Genomic DNA, 14,239 nt, shown 5'->3' with positions numbered 1-14,239 from the left:
ATTATATATATATATATCTTTTACAAGTTTAAGTTTATTCATTCTCCACTCCAGGCAATATATATATATTAAATCCTATATTTAATCTTCTTAAACACCACGTTCCTCTTCAACAACCACGTTCATGGCATGATGTAATTACCAATTTACCAAGTTTCCAACTTGTAAAAAGCATTCATATCCTTGTAGAATTCGTAATTACAACTTGTAAACTGAATTTTCTGAGAGCTCCGACACACTCATCTGCCTCCACTTTTGAGTGCAAGTCTCCCGCCCTACATTTTTTCTTTTTCGATAACCCACTCAGATGTATGCCACAATAATAATTTAATATGCAAGAAAAGATGTCTCGTTACTTCTGTTTCATTGCGACTTTAATCAATGTTGTTGTCATGGTTTAACACATATAAACACACACATACAAAACACGTATCTGCCTTCTTCACACTGTGCATTCACACTTAAATACACTGTTTCCATTTTTCTGCTTCTCTTTGGGTGATATACATCATAGCCAGCAGTGAAAAGTGAATAAATATTTTGAAAATACAGAAAAATATGCTACTTTAAATCTCATGTGCACCAATCACAGCCAACACAAACTATATTGCAGTTTTAAATAGAAAAAAGTTCTAATTAAAAAAGTAGGGAAGTTCTTGAGCTTGTTATTTGCTATAACTAACGGCACTCACACTGTACAAACCAAATAGCTAAATTGCAAACAAGTGACCATATGAGAAGACCCTTTAAACCTATTGCATATCTTCAGCTGAAGATTTATATTAAAAACCTATAAATTAAGGTGATAGTTTGCACTGCAAATTGAGTCTAGATCAATTCAAATGCAAAGAATGCAGGATACTGATCCATTAGCTGTGACAGAAACTTAAAATTACTGAATTCACAGGCAGTAAATGAAAGGTAAGATAGCTTCAAGACTTCTGAATCTGATGTTTGGATATTATTCAGTGTGCTACCTGGATAGTTTCTGAGCATAGATATATTTTTGCAGCATATGTTGCACAATTCTGTGCAGATGTAGAAGTTGGTAAAAATAATATAAGCTAAATGGCAAACCATCTTCCTTAAGAGACACCTTCATACAAACCTCTGTAAGATCACTGACTGACAGGACAGCTTAGCAGCTGTCTTCCGTTTCAGACACAGCCAGTATCTTTTGCTCCATCTTGAAGAGATTTATAGATCTCAAAGGCTCAACAAGAAAAGTGCACAGTCAAACAGAATGAAAGCCAGCCATGTTGAAGCAGGCCATCACCATGTCCGTCTCGGTATAGGTGGAGGTGGCATGGGCCTTTGTGCAGGCGTCTGAGGAACAGCACGGGATGGACTCGATACATATCGCTCATTTAGTACCTCTGGATTCCTAAGAAAGATCAGGTTCATTTTAAAATGAGTAATTTTCACACTGAGCTTGAAGCAAACCAGCTAGGGAAATGCTTAGAGCTGTTAAACTAAATATCCACATACTCATGCTATTGCACCAAAAGTGTTTTTACCATGCTTGTAAGGCATCATTGTATTGATACATTAAATTTCATACATTAAGCATTTTATTTTTTCTAAACTACAAACGCTTAATATTAAACAGTAAAGTCTAAACTGTTCCACACTACTGTTTGATGTCTGTAAGATTTGTTTAATGTTCATGAAAAAGGTCTCAAATGTATTTATTTGATCAAAAATACAGTAAAAACAGTAATATTGTGAAATATTATTACAATTTAGAAACAATTTTAATATATTTTAGTGTAATTTATGTGATAAATATTATAAATTAATAAAAAATCATTCATAAAAAATTAAATAATAAAATGCAATAATTACAGAACCATCTTTTTTGTTTTTCACTTTTTAAGAAATTTAAAATGAAAATGTTTGAAAATCTCCCATTGACTCACACTGATAGAATGTTTAGCATTAAAAATGTAATTGCCAGAAATAACATTATAACATTTGCATACTGAATTGTGATCAGTTTTGTCTTCCTTGCATACTGTATATTTCACTATTTATAGCTGCCTTAAACTGCACAATGACTATGTGCTGACTATCTACCATGACAGCAGAAATTAAGTGGAAATTAAGAAATGACACGAAAACGAAAATGTTTTTGTATGAATCTTTGCTGATTTGCAAACACTTGCAAATCTAGTTCTTAATTTGAGTTGGATGTGCACACCTCTCTAATTTATTTAACACAGTGCCCATAAGTTGAAAATTAGCAGAGGATATGTGAAGCCCACATCAGAGTGCAGATGTTATTCACCCTCTCTCTGAGCAATCTGGTGTTTGTGTATACTTCTATACTACGTGAAGAAGTAGTGCATTCTAAACCCACACTCCATCTTTACGAGATTTAAAGGTTGATACAAACTTCTACATATGATAAAGTTACTGATGGAAAGTTAAGCTTCACAAGCACCGGCACTGTGGTTAAGTGAGTTTTGCGATTGATGCTGTGGTTTGTCACATGGGGAGGCGTAGAGTTTCATACATGAACCACCTTTGCTTCACCTACAAACTTTTATCCAGTCATCTGGTACATTTTTGCAGTGAAACTTTTCAAAATAAAACTAGCCGAAGCCACAAACCTAATATGTACACGTTCTCTCTGTACACCTTCCAGTCTCGCTGTGTAAAATAACTCTGTGTTAAATTTATTTTTTACTTAGAGTTTCAAATGTATTTCACAATAGATCTATGACAGAAAACATGCCTGTCTTTTCTGATCAAAACGCAGTTGGTTTTATTTGGTATTGCATAAGGCATTTTGAACACGTACCTCTCTGTTACGCGTGGTGGGACCCGGGGTGGAGGGAGTACTGGTGGAGTGTTCACTACAGGCCTGAGAGGCCGTGGAGGAAGCGAAATGTCTGGAGGCTCCTTAATCATGAACGTAAAGACATATGAACATTAAAAATTCAATAATAATTCCTCACATGGTTTTATTATTTGCCTTTAAATAAAATATTCTGATGCAAAATCTCTACTATCTACTATGATCTAAAAGTCTCTACTATCACACAATCTAAACACTTTTTTAATTTTAAACCAGGACATTTTAATGTTACAACAATATATTACAATTCAAATGTTTGAGGTCTGTAATTTAAAAAAAAAAAAAATGTTTAAAGAAGTTTCTTGCTCACCAAAGCTGCATTTATTTTATCAAAAATACAGTTAAAACAATAAGATCATAACAGTTTAAAATAATTTACTTATATTTTAAAATGTAATTAATTCCAACAGTCTCAGTGTCACATTATGCTTCAGAAATCATTCTAATATTCTGAATGGGTCAAAATTATCGATTTTTCTTTTATGCCAAAAATCATTAGAATATTAAGTAAAGATCATGTTCCATGAGGATATTTTGTAAATTTCCTACCGTAAATATTTCAAAAAATAATTTTTGTGAGTAGATACGCATTTCTAAGGACTTCATTTGGACAACTTTAAAGGCGATTTTCTCAATATATTGATTTTTTTTTGCATTTTTTTGCATAGTTGTATCTCGGTCCTATCCTAACAAACCATACATCAACGGAAAGCTTATTTATTCACCTTTCAGATGATGTATAAATCTTAATTTAAAAAAATTGACCTATGTGACTGGTTTTGTGGTCCAGGGTCACATTTCTTCTTAATATCATCATGTTGAAAACAGTCGTTCTGCTTAATATTTTTGTAGAAACCGTGACACTGTTTTCAGGATTCTTTGATGAATAGAAAGTTCTAAAGAACAGCATTTATTTGAAATAGAAATCTTGGTTACACTTTATTTTGATGGTCCCCTTTAGAAAGTCTGTTGACTATAAGTAACATTGCATTTACATGTCAACTAACTTTCATTAAGCCGGGAACACACTTAACGATTGTAAGGCCGATTATGAATGTAAATTGATATTTATGACTGATCGCGCTCAAACGCGTCCAGTCAGAGACAGTTGCGTTCAGTCTGCGATTACAGTCGGTGTTCAAATTCCATGTGTAAGTATTTAAATCTGCTTCAGTCCCAGGAAACAATCGCTGTGTTTTGAGCACAGTCTTAGAATGTTTTAGCTAGTCGTTAAATGTGTGCCCGGCTTTAGAGTATTAGTAGACTGTTAGGGGTAGGGTTAGTAGAATAAGTTGACATGTACTTGCAAAGCATCAAACTATCATTATAATCCAAATTAATAAATGATTAAAGGAAGAAAACTGACCTCACATTCACCTTCCATCCCACTGCTGTTGCTGACAGTGCTCTGAGTGCTCAATCTGTGACTGCTACTACCTGCACAAGTCAAACATTTACAATTCCATTGTTGAAACACACCATACTTGTAAACATAGTTTTAAAAAGACCCAAAAAGACTGTTTTCTTAAGTTTTAAGAAGACCTCATGTGCTAACATTTCCCAAAAATGTACTTTGGCAGATCCTTAGTACAATGAACTTTTAAGATGGTTATACAATAGAATTTTCATATATACACTATGGTACTGAAATTAATGTACCATGGTATCACACTCCAAGGCACTTTTAAAAATACCATTGCACTGATGGTACATGTCCAAAAAACGTGGTAGTACCTTGGAACCTTTGGGCACCTTTTTTAACGTACTAGAAAAAAAAAAAAAAAATCAAGCATCCTACCAAAATAAATGTTTTGAAAGGGCTGTGGAGCAGGGTTAATCTATTACGGCAGTATTTTTTTTTTCAGAAGATGTTATTGCATGAGATTAAAGAAGTTATTTTTTTTACATACTAGAAGTGCTGGAGGTGCTTCCTGTCTGCCAGCTTCCTCTCTGCAGCGGTCTACTAACAGGAGGGGGTTGGGCAATCGAACGAGGTGTGGGTTCATACACTGAGCAATTCACGTTCATTTGAGAACCCCACTGAACGTTTGTTTGCATTGGTGCTGTAATCATAAGCTCTAATGGAAAAAAAAGAAAAAAAAAAAGTGAGCTAAATTCTTGATAAATGTCACAAAATGTAACAATACCTTTAAATGGCCCCACCAAAAATGTATTATTTTTTATGTGCCAGAAACAAAAATATATTTATATTTAAAATAGATTTAATTTATAAAATATATTTGTTTTTGTAATGATAAGTTAAAAATAAAATTAATGAAGAAATAAATTCTTACTTTTGCATTATTATTTGCATTATTATTATCAGTTAAGTAACTTCTCATAATTTTCATACAACAATGGACTGATGGGGCGTGAAACTCTTTTACATTTTCCACAGGTCATTAGTTTTTACTAATACTAAAAACATTTCTTGTACACTCTAATAGCACGCCATGTTAACCACTTATAAGTATATCGTGGAATGAAAGGTGTTTCCTTACCAGCATTCCCTTTGCCTCTACAGCGTCGCGTGATGCTGTCTCTTAATCTTTGTAAATTTTCCTTGAAGTAAATGGAGAGACGGTTACAGAAACCCCAGAGACGCTAATTTCATTTGTTAAAATTCCGTTCTGACAGTTATCATGGCGGTACTTACTTGCTGAAAGCGGAGAGAGCGCCATCTTTTATCTTGATCAAACTGCCAAGCCTTGAACTCCTGCACTGCCTCTTCCACAGTCAGCTCTCCCACCTTCACCCTCTCCTGCAGAGAGATGAGCTGCCTCTGTCCAGGTGTCTTCATGCCTGCAAAGGGGTCATGGTGACTGCTCATGTTTCTGTCTCTCACCAGCCGTACAGGTCCTGTAAGAATGGATAATTTGAGAATGGCAATACTTTCAATTTAATGCATCCATATTCTGTTCATATATACCAATGGTTCGCAATTAGGCTAAAGAAAGACACTGTCACTCTGTACCTAAAGAGGAATCCCTTTCTGGCCGTTGGCTGAGTGAGTATACAGGTTCCTTGAGACAAAACACTGTAAAACAGGTCAAATTAAACTGGGACTGTTAAGATATGCATTAAAGGTATAGTTCACTCAAAAATGAAAACTGTGTTATCATTTACTCATCCTCATGCATTCCAAATCTGTATGGATACATTTGTTTCTTCTGCTGAACACAAAAGAAGATATTTTGAAGAATGTTCCTAACTGTAATGAACTTTTGGTTCACACCTTTGGAAATGTAGGTTGTGTTCTCTTCAGGCTCTGACAGGTGGGCTGGCCGTGGGATCGGTGCAGGTGGGCGGTTGATCACTTCAGGGCTGGAATGTTCCTCTACTGTGTCATAAATTTGCTCAGGGCAGCACGGGTTATACGGGTCCTCCTCTTCTACATCACCATAAATTTCTGCATTATTGCCCATGTCATGATATTCTTCATCATCCATGTCAGGGAATCCACCATTGGTTGAATCATGTTGCAAGGGTTGTAAACGCTTATCAGGTTGTGCTAAACGAAAACCATGAGAGTTTAAAGTTTCATATTATTTGACAATTGCAAAATATACAACGCTTGTATACTAGCTTACATTTTTATAAACACCATATATTAACAAGCTGCTCTGTTTTCAAAGTATGTAAACATGCTACATCCTGTAGCAGAGATCGCAGGTTCGAATATACATACTAGCAGAATAAGATAAGCTGGCTTAGCTAAATTTATCTATTTCCCTGTGTGTTGCCTTACAAATATGAGGATAACATTGTAAGCCTTTACAAAAATGTTAAACGTTTTCAGACGTGTAAAAGACAGACAGCTGAAGGGTGTTGTTATCACATAGAGAAAAAAAGTGACAAAAGCCACATTAAAAGTCACACAAATAACTGTTATTTGATGCCCATCGTTTCTCATTGATGTACCTTCAAAAAACTTTCTCAGCATTGTCTCTGTGCTAGAGTCCTCCAAAGCACTTTCCAAGTCATCATCTGTTGAAACATAGATTTTGTATACATATTTTACAAAACATATCTGGCAATAGGACAATAAAACATGTCTTTTAAAGGGATAGTTCACCCCAAAATGAAAATTCTGTCATCATTTACTCACCCTCATGTCCAAACCAGTATGAGTTTTCTTCTGTTGAACACAAAATAAGATATTTTGAAGAATGCAGGTAACCAAACAGTTGACGGTAGCCATTGACTTCCATATAAGGAAAAAAAAAAAATACTATGAAAGTCAATGGCTACTGTCAACCATCTGGTTACCAACATTCTTCAAAATATCTTCTTTTGTGTTTAACAGATAAAAAGAAACTCATACAGGTTTGGACATGAGGGCGAGTAAATGATGACAGAATTTTCATTTTGGGGTGAACTATCCATTTAATACTTACATTTTAACTTCATTTTCATAAAATGTATAGGTTAGCCATAGTAAAAAATATACCACTAAAAAAATAATAGAAATGCTTCTACTTCATTCATTAAGAATTCAGAGTTTTGAAAGAAAATGCCATATACTAACCCATTTCAGGATTTAGTTTCATCATAGACTCGTAAATGTCCTCATTGTCGAAATTTGTGATGAAATTTTGGGAAGCCGTCAACATATCCTCATAGATATCCTCATTGCCAGGGTTGTTCTGAGATTCCTCCATGTGGGTCTTCACTAAATCTACTGTCTCCTGTTTGGTTTTATGAAACAAAGAATGTTTACATAAATAATTAGCATCACTGCTATACTGAAATGAAGGCAATAAGAAATACTGCTGTACAAATGTAAGCTGATCATTAACAGAGCCTAAATAACATCATTGCATTTGCATTACCAATGTTCTGTGCAATGAAATCATTTTTGCAATGCAAAGATATTTAGTTTCACATGTATTAATAAATTTATGCGCGCCCACAGCATTTCAGGAAATGATGGCTGGCTCTATTCACTACACTCAGTTACAAAAGTCATCAAAAACATTTACGCAATGAACTCACAACATATTCGTCCATGAACTGTCTTAAATCAGAGAAGCCACTCTTTTCTGCCAGTTTGTTAGGGTAATCCCCATCTTTGTTCATCACACTGTAGGCCTGCATGGCTCCGGGGCACCGCAGTAACAAAGATGTTAATTTTTTTAAGCCATATTTGGCCGAGAAGTGAAGCAGTGTTGGGAGTTCCACATTACGGTGATCTGAAAACAAAGAGATCTCTTCTTATTGTTGTTCAATAGAATGTCAATGTTTCCTGTCTTTAGAAAATTAACCATCCACACCACTTGGTGTTATGTTATCTACCACCATAAAAGATATTAATCATAAGCTAGACTTTTATAAACTATGTCACAAGCAAGTACTTTTGAATGAAACCACGTACTTGCATCTGTGTTATCTGCAATTTGACTAATTCCAAATACTTGTAATCCATTTAGAGGCATGTGTTCTTCCAGAGAGTCTGCGAGCAAATTATCCAATGACTCGGGCACCTCTGATGTGATATCAAATGCCTGAAAATTAAATAAAAAAAAATAGAAAAAAATCAGCTCAATATTAGTCTGTAAATAAAAGGTCCTTTTCTGTAACTATACTTTTAAAAAAGGCGAACATTATAGTCTGCATGTTTACAATTAGTGAATGATAATGAAATGTTCTAAAATGTTTACTGCTCCTGTTGCCTCACACAAACTAAAATGTCTAAAATTGACTTTTTGTTTCTTATTGTTATTGACTGATCAACAAATTACACAAAGCATCTCAGGCTTGTGGGCTGCTATTCAAGCATCTGTACGATATCAGGCCACTTGCGGGGCTGAAACACTGTCACATATATTTGATATTTTTTAAATTACTACAAATTTTAATATTTCATATATTAAATAATATAATATATTTCCCCTGCCTCTGGCCTAGGAAACTGGGATAGGCTCCAGCCCTATGACTTAGAAGGTCATATAAGGAATAAAGAGAGAGATTATTATATTAAATAATTATGAGATATTACATTTTTCATAATACCATAATGTATCATAAAAGGATTAAAAATATCAAGTGAAGACATGTTTATTTGTATAGCACTTTTGACAATACGAATCCTTTTTATATATAATTATATATGAGATATAAATGTTTATGACGCTACTTTGAAATGATACATATTGTGAAAAGCGCTATAGAAATAAACATGACATGACTTAACTCCATTATCACATTCATTCACAGGTCATTTCAGTTTATGTGATCTCTTTTATTGGTATAACGTCTTTTTCTGTTTTAACTGATTGATTTTCAGTTTCATCATTACCTGACACATGAACTGCATTGGATCCGCTGCTTTCTCTAGATACCTGCAAATTTCCTCCATTTCTGTGAAATATGTTATTGTTGTTGAACAGACCACAGACTCATTATTATAAAGAGTCAATGAGACTTTCCCAGCTGGCATTACTAAGAGAAAAAAATAATAATAAAATTGGTTACAAAACAACTTTTGCTCAAAGACAAAGCCTCTCTTATAATAAATGAGCACATTACCAGGAAACATATGTAAATTCAGCTGAAAGTGAAAAAGCATGGAGGAACTAATATGAAAAGTTCCTCTTTCTGTGCTTTTGTCTTACCAGGTGACTGTACAGTAACAATACACTCGTTTACAAGAGTCCCAGGCATCCGTTGCGGTGTCGAGTGCTGAGAGTGAAACTCCACCTCCAGGCTGACCTCATCCACAAATTTCTTTACCATGATTATATAAATATTCACACGATTCTTTATGGGAACAAACAAATGGTGAGAAAGTCATGAGACCACATTAAACACAGTAAATTACAGAGTAAGGCAAGCTGATGACCGGTGTTGATTTCGCAAATGTCAGCAAACGCTTTTGAATGAAATGCTGAAGCTATAGTTTTTAACGTTGTAAACTACTTGGATTTCACAATTTTTTAAAAGTAACAACAGTTTACAATGTAGAGGATAATGAGTCAAAACATAGTTTTAAAAATATGAACAACACTGACACTATTTCTATTAAGCCATAAATACACTAAAATGTTGAAATGTCCACACCATGAGGCATACTATATAAAAATGTCTCTTCAGCCATTAAATTAAATTAAATCAGGCATATTTTGATTCATTATGTTCTCACATAATCAAATTGATTGATTTAAACGGAGTATTTAAGTGATTACTAAAAACACCCAACGGCCAGGAACAAACTTTGTAGAAGACAACTTCATTCACTGGAAAATAATTTAAAAAGAACAGCATGGGCAGCTGTAGATTTAGTCATATTATCACTCATGGCTGCTACATCATCCTGATTTCATCATGTCACTGAACTAAGAATGGCTTAAGTGGTCTAAATCAAGCTTCTTAGATGGGGCCCACTTAGCACCGACTTCCTTTTCTCGATTGAAAAGCACAAAAAAAAGTGTGATCTCAAACCATGTGAGCTACATGCTGACATTAACAACTATAACTTCTATTCTTAGAAAAGGCTTCTATTTAGGCTCTGCTTGCATCATGTGCCATGTACTTACCCCACATAATATTCTGTCTGGTTGGACAGTGAGGCAGGTTTGATCGTCTTGTGGCTTAGTGGCATTTGAACAGGTCTGCTCAAAGGAACAAACATCATCCCCGTTCATCTGATGCTGTTCCCTCTCATCGGGTAAAGTTTCAGGAATTTCAGATATTTTGAACTCATCCATGCGTTCTTCAAGTTCCATTTCATATGTATTCTGGCACTGATGTTCACTTATGGATCCTAGAATGAAAAATTATATAATAAACTTTCCTTCAGATCAACCTCTTCACATTTAGTAAAATTAATTATGAACCACAATGCAAAACATAAAATAAACGTTAGGAAGAATCTACGGAAGCTTGTTTCGGCAATGGAATAAAAAATAAAAAAAAGCTAATTGAGATTTTTTTATCTTATAATTCCTGCTTTTTCTCGGTTAGAAAAAGTTAGTTCGATATGTGAGATAAAAAGTTGCGAATACATTTTTTATTCTGTGGCGGAAACAAGCTTCCATACTGACCACAGACTAAATGTTAATTTAGGCCAACCTCTCTAAGTATGATTTTGCATGGAGGATCATATTAAAAAATACATTTATTAGAAAAAATTAAAGTTAGTAAAATATAAATAAATAATATGTAAATATACAAATATAAATTAGTATTTTTCAAAATACAGTAGTCAACAATTGAAGTGGATTAAAACCTTTCATCAAAGTTGTCCTAAAACCTTCTTCTTAGGACAACTTTGATGAACTTTTTTGATCCTCTTCAAATGTTGACTACTGTATATAGTTGAACACAACACATAATCCTTAAAATTTTATTCATGTGCATTCTTTTGCTGTTGTTGTTGAAGGTGAACAAAAGTACAAGCATTCATATGTTCTTATGCTGAATGAGACATATACTGCCAGAGCATACAGTACAAAAGAATACATACCATCATTAATGCACTCAAGGACAGTAGACACATATACTGATGGTTCATCTTCCGAATTGAGTTTTCTCCAATGTTCCCAGTGTTCAAAATAGTCCGCTGACACTTGCCTTTCTGATATACCACACAAAAAGGCAACAACTTTGTGAGGAGGCTGAAGAAGATCCCGGAAAGTGTCCTGCACGTCTGGTTCATGCTGCATGTCCAAGAACACAGTAGTCAGCAAAAGCATGATGCACTTGCTGGAGCCAAACAGCTCATGATTTTTCAGCCAAATCTGTTCATTCACATCACACAGAATGACGGAGTCGTCCAGAAAGTTACATGATGTGGCCAAGATTTGCTGTAGATACTCGGCCCATTCGCTGGCCTCACTGGTATGAACAATTAACACCTCACACATTGTGGAGTATCCAGGTTTTTCTGAAAAACAATGGATAATAAATGTACATAAATGCTTTTAACGTTAATAAAAGACAAATTCACAACACTCTTCAAAAAATCAACTACAAATAAAAGCTATGTAAATGTGAAAGAAACTAATTTATGTTTGCATTCAAATCTAAACCAGTGGTATGTCACTAGAATTGATTAATTCGTCATTATTTCAGTGCTAAAATATAATTAGTTAGCAGTGAAACAAAGCACACTGCAAACCACTGGTTTATTTGCTGATTAATGAACTAGTGAAGAACTGAACTCCTGGCATGTTGCAGATGCTAAATGTTGAGCTAGACACTTTGTCATATGACGATTGAGAAATAAGTTGGTTTTGTCGATCAAAAATACATCAACCTTGAAATTAGTCATCTTTTGTCTCCTAAAAATGCTTTATAAATAGCACTCTGACATACTGTCTGTGTACAAATTAATGTAAAAATTTTAAAAACACATGATATTAATGCAGATTCTCCCAGTGGAACTTTATGAATCGGGCTTACTGACAATTAAATAACAGCAAAGTCAGGAGGACCATCCACTATGACCCACATCAACAATACTGAGGTGATCAAATGATCAACAAATAGCATAAAAATGTGAAACTGTCTACATATCTGTGTGTCTGTCTTGCTTGTAATGTAATCTAAGATCAATTCATTTCCATAGACTTTCGCTGGAAACTACTTTAGGAGTTCCACATCATTAGTTACTGTACAGTACTCCCCTGAACAGTCAAATTAGAGCACACACTTCAAATAGATATATGCAGAAAAGGAAATGTGATTAAGCAACTTTATGTTATATGCAGAGTTTATATATAAATATATAAAGTTTTTTTTTTTTTTTTTTATTTCCCACAAAGCTGATTTATAAACATTGAATGTTAAAGCACAACCACAGGATGATTTCTTATTCAACTTCCTTGTTGCTTTCACCAAAACTATTATTTTGCATCAACACTGCTTACATGTCATCTTTAACATTTTCAAACAAAATCTTCTGGCAACAATCTATTCAAATAATCAATTCAAATTCAAAAACTAATTCAAAACTACAATTCTTATATCTTCTTTGTTTGGTCTTAAGGTTAATTGTTCAGTTGTAACATTTTAAAGTCAATAAACAAGATCTTCATTTAAAATTGACTTACCTTGCTTCTTGTGATAAGACTCCGGTGTTGTAATAAACAGTGCCTGGTTTCAGGGGCTGTAAAGTGGCTGCCACCTTCCCGCTGCGGCTTTCCACTTTCCTACGTTCTCTGTCTATAGCTTCTGATCAAAATACGTTTCGTATTTGACTGTGTAACATGACCGATTTGCCTTCAGCCCATGACTTACATCTACTAAAAGAAACAGTCCATTTCCTGATGGTGGGCGGTGGCGTCACTTCCTAAAATACTCTGCGAGTGCCTAAATTCACACAGACAGAGCTGCTGTAGGCCGTCGTGACTCTATAAAACAGTAAGAAAAATTCCAGACAGCTTAAATGCAGAAGTTAAGTAAAAATTCACTGTATGACCTATAAAACAGCCAGACCATTCATAAAACTTGTGCACAGCATAGTATCCACAGTATACATTTTTAAGTTGCCACTTGAGATTATCAAAAATGACATCCACACAAAATATCTTGATTACATCTCAATAATGTTTCATTTCAATGTCTTTTTTTTTTCTTTTGTCTGAAATTTACCCCAGTTTAAACCACCTGTTTTATTTTATTATTTCGGTAACACTTTACAATAAGGTCTCATTTGTTCACAGTAGATAAATTTAGGCTATTAGCTAAAATGAACTATCAATTAGCATTATATTTTTACAGCATAATCTTTTTGTAATGTTAATGAATAAAAACACAAATTTTTTTGTTCATATTAGTAGACATTGTATCGATGTATGTTAACAGATACAACTTTTGATTTTTAAAAATGTATTAGTATGTTGAAATTTACATGACCAAAGATTAACAAATGCTGTAGAAGTACTGTTGATTCTTAGTTCATGTTTACTAATGTAGTTAACAAATAAAACCTTATTGTAAAGTTTTTCCTTATTTCATGATTTGAAGCCCAAGCTGTTAATGATAGTAGAAGTGCACTGCAAGTCTACTGTAACTGGCATTTAATTGTTTAACTATGTATGGGCAAATACAGAAACAATGCAAAACCACTGTAAAGTTCCTATTAAAAGCTCGCTAATGCTATTATTCAGCCTATTATTGACTAAAAGGAGGAAATAAAACACTGCAGTTTCTGCTGTGTTCCAGGTACATTTGAGTCAGGTTACAACCAAATGTTGAAGTGAAACTTACATTATGAGACTAAGGTGGAGATAAATTAAGACACAAGCAGTAACCACACTTATAACATTAAAGTTCATTAAATTAATATTCCCAAGCAAGCAATATAGGCAACATTTCTATTATGTTTATGTATACAGGAAACATTTCGATGAGATCTGATAAGTCAGTGACCAGAAA

General features: G+C 34.1%; 1 protein-coding gene across 2 annotated transcripts; it reads right to left on the bottom strand.

The window, feature by feature from the left end:
• Positions 1-356: 356 nt before the first annotated feature.
• pik3ap1 (phosphoinositide-3-kinase adaptor protein 1) lies at positions 357-13,212 on the bottom strand. Of its 2 annotated transcripts, XM_051918234.1 has the most exons (17): positions 12,913-13,212; positions 11,325-11,744; positions 10,396-10,622; positions 9,475-9,619; positions 9,159-9,301; positions 8,235-8,364; positions 7,856-8,052; positions 7,389-7,548; positions 6,782-6,847; positions 6,096-6,371; positions 5,835-5,897; positions 5,517-5,719; positions 5,362-5,422; positions 4,771-4,938; positions 4,227-4,297; positions 2,804-2,904; positions 357-1,384 (listed from the first exon to the last, which is right to left on the bottom strand). In XM_051918234.1, exons 2-17 carry the CDS (start codon positions 11,722-11,724, stop codon positions 1,273-1,275), a joined length of 2,523 nt encoding a protein of 840 aa, XP_051774194.1. In that variant the 5' UTR covers positions 11,725-11,744; positions 12,913-13,212; the 3' UTR covers positions 357-1,272. The 2 variants fall into 2 exon arrangements, with proteins under 2 accessions (XP_051774194.1, XP_051774195.1); XM_051918235.1 differs by lacking the exon at positions 4,771-4,938 and having other exon boundaries at positions 12,913-13,209.
• Positions 13,213-14,239: the final 1,027 nt, after the last annotated feature.

The sequence above is a fragment of the Ctenopharyngodon idella genome, chromosome 13 (genome assembly GCF_019924925.1).
Source record: "Ctenopharyngodon idella isolate HZGC_01 chromosome 13, HZGC01, whole genome shotgun sequence".
NCBI lineage: Eukaryota > Metazoa > Chordata > Actinopteri > Cypriniformes > Xenocyprididae > Ctenopharyngodon > Ctenopharyngodon idella.
This window is presented reverse-complemented; position numbering and strand designations above follow the sequence as displayed.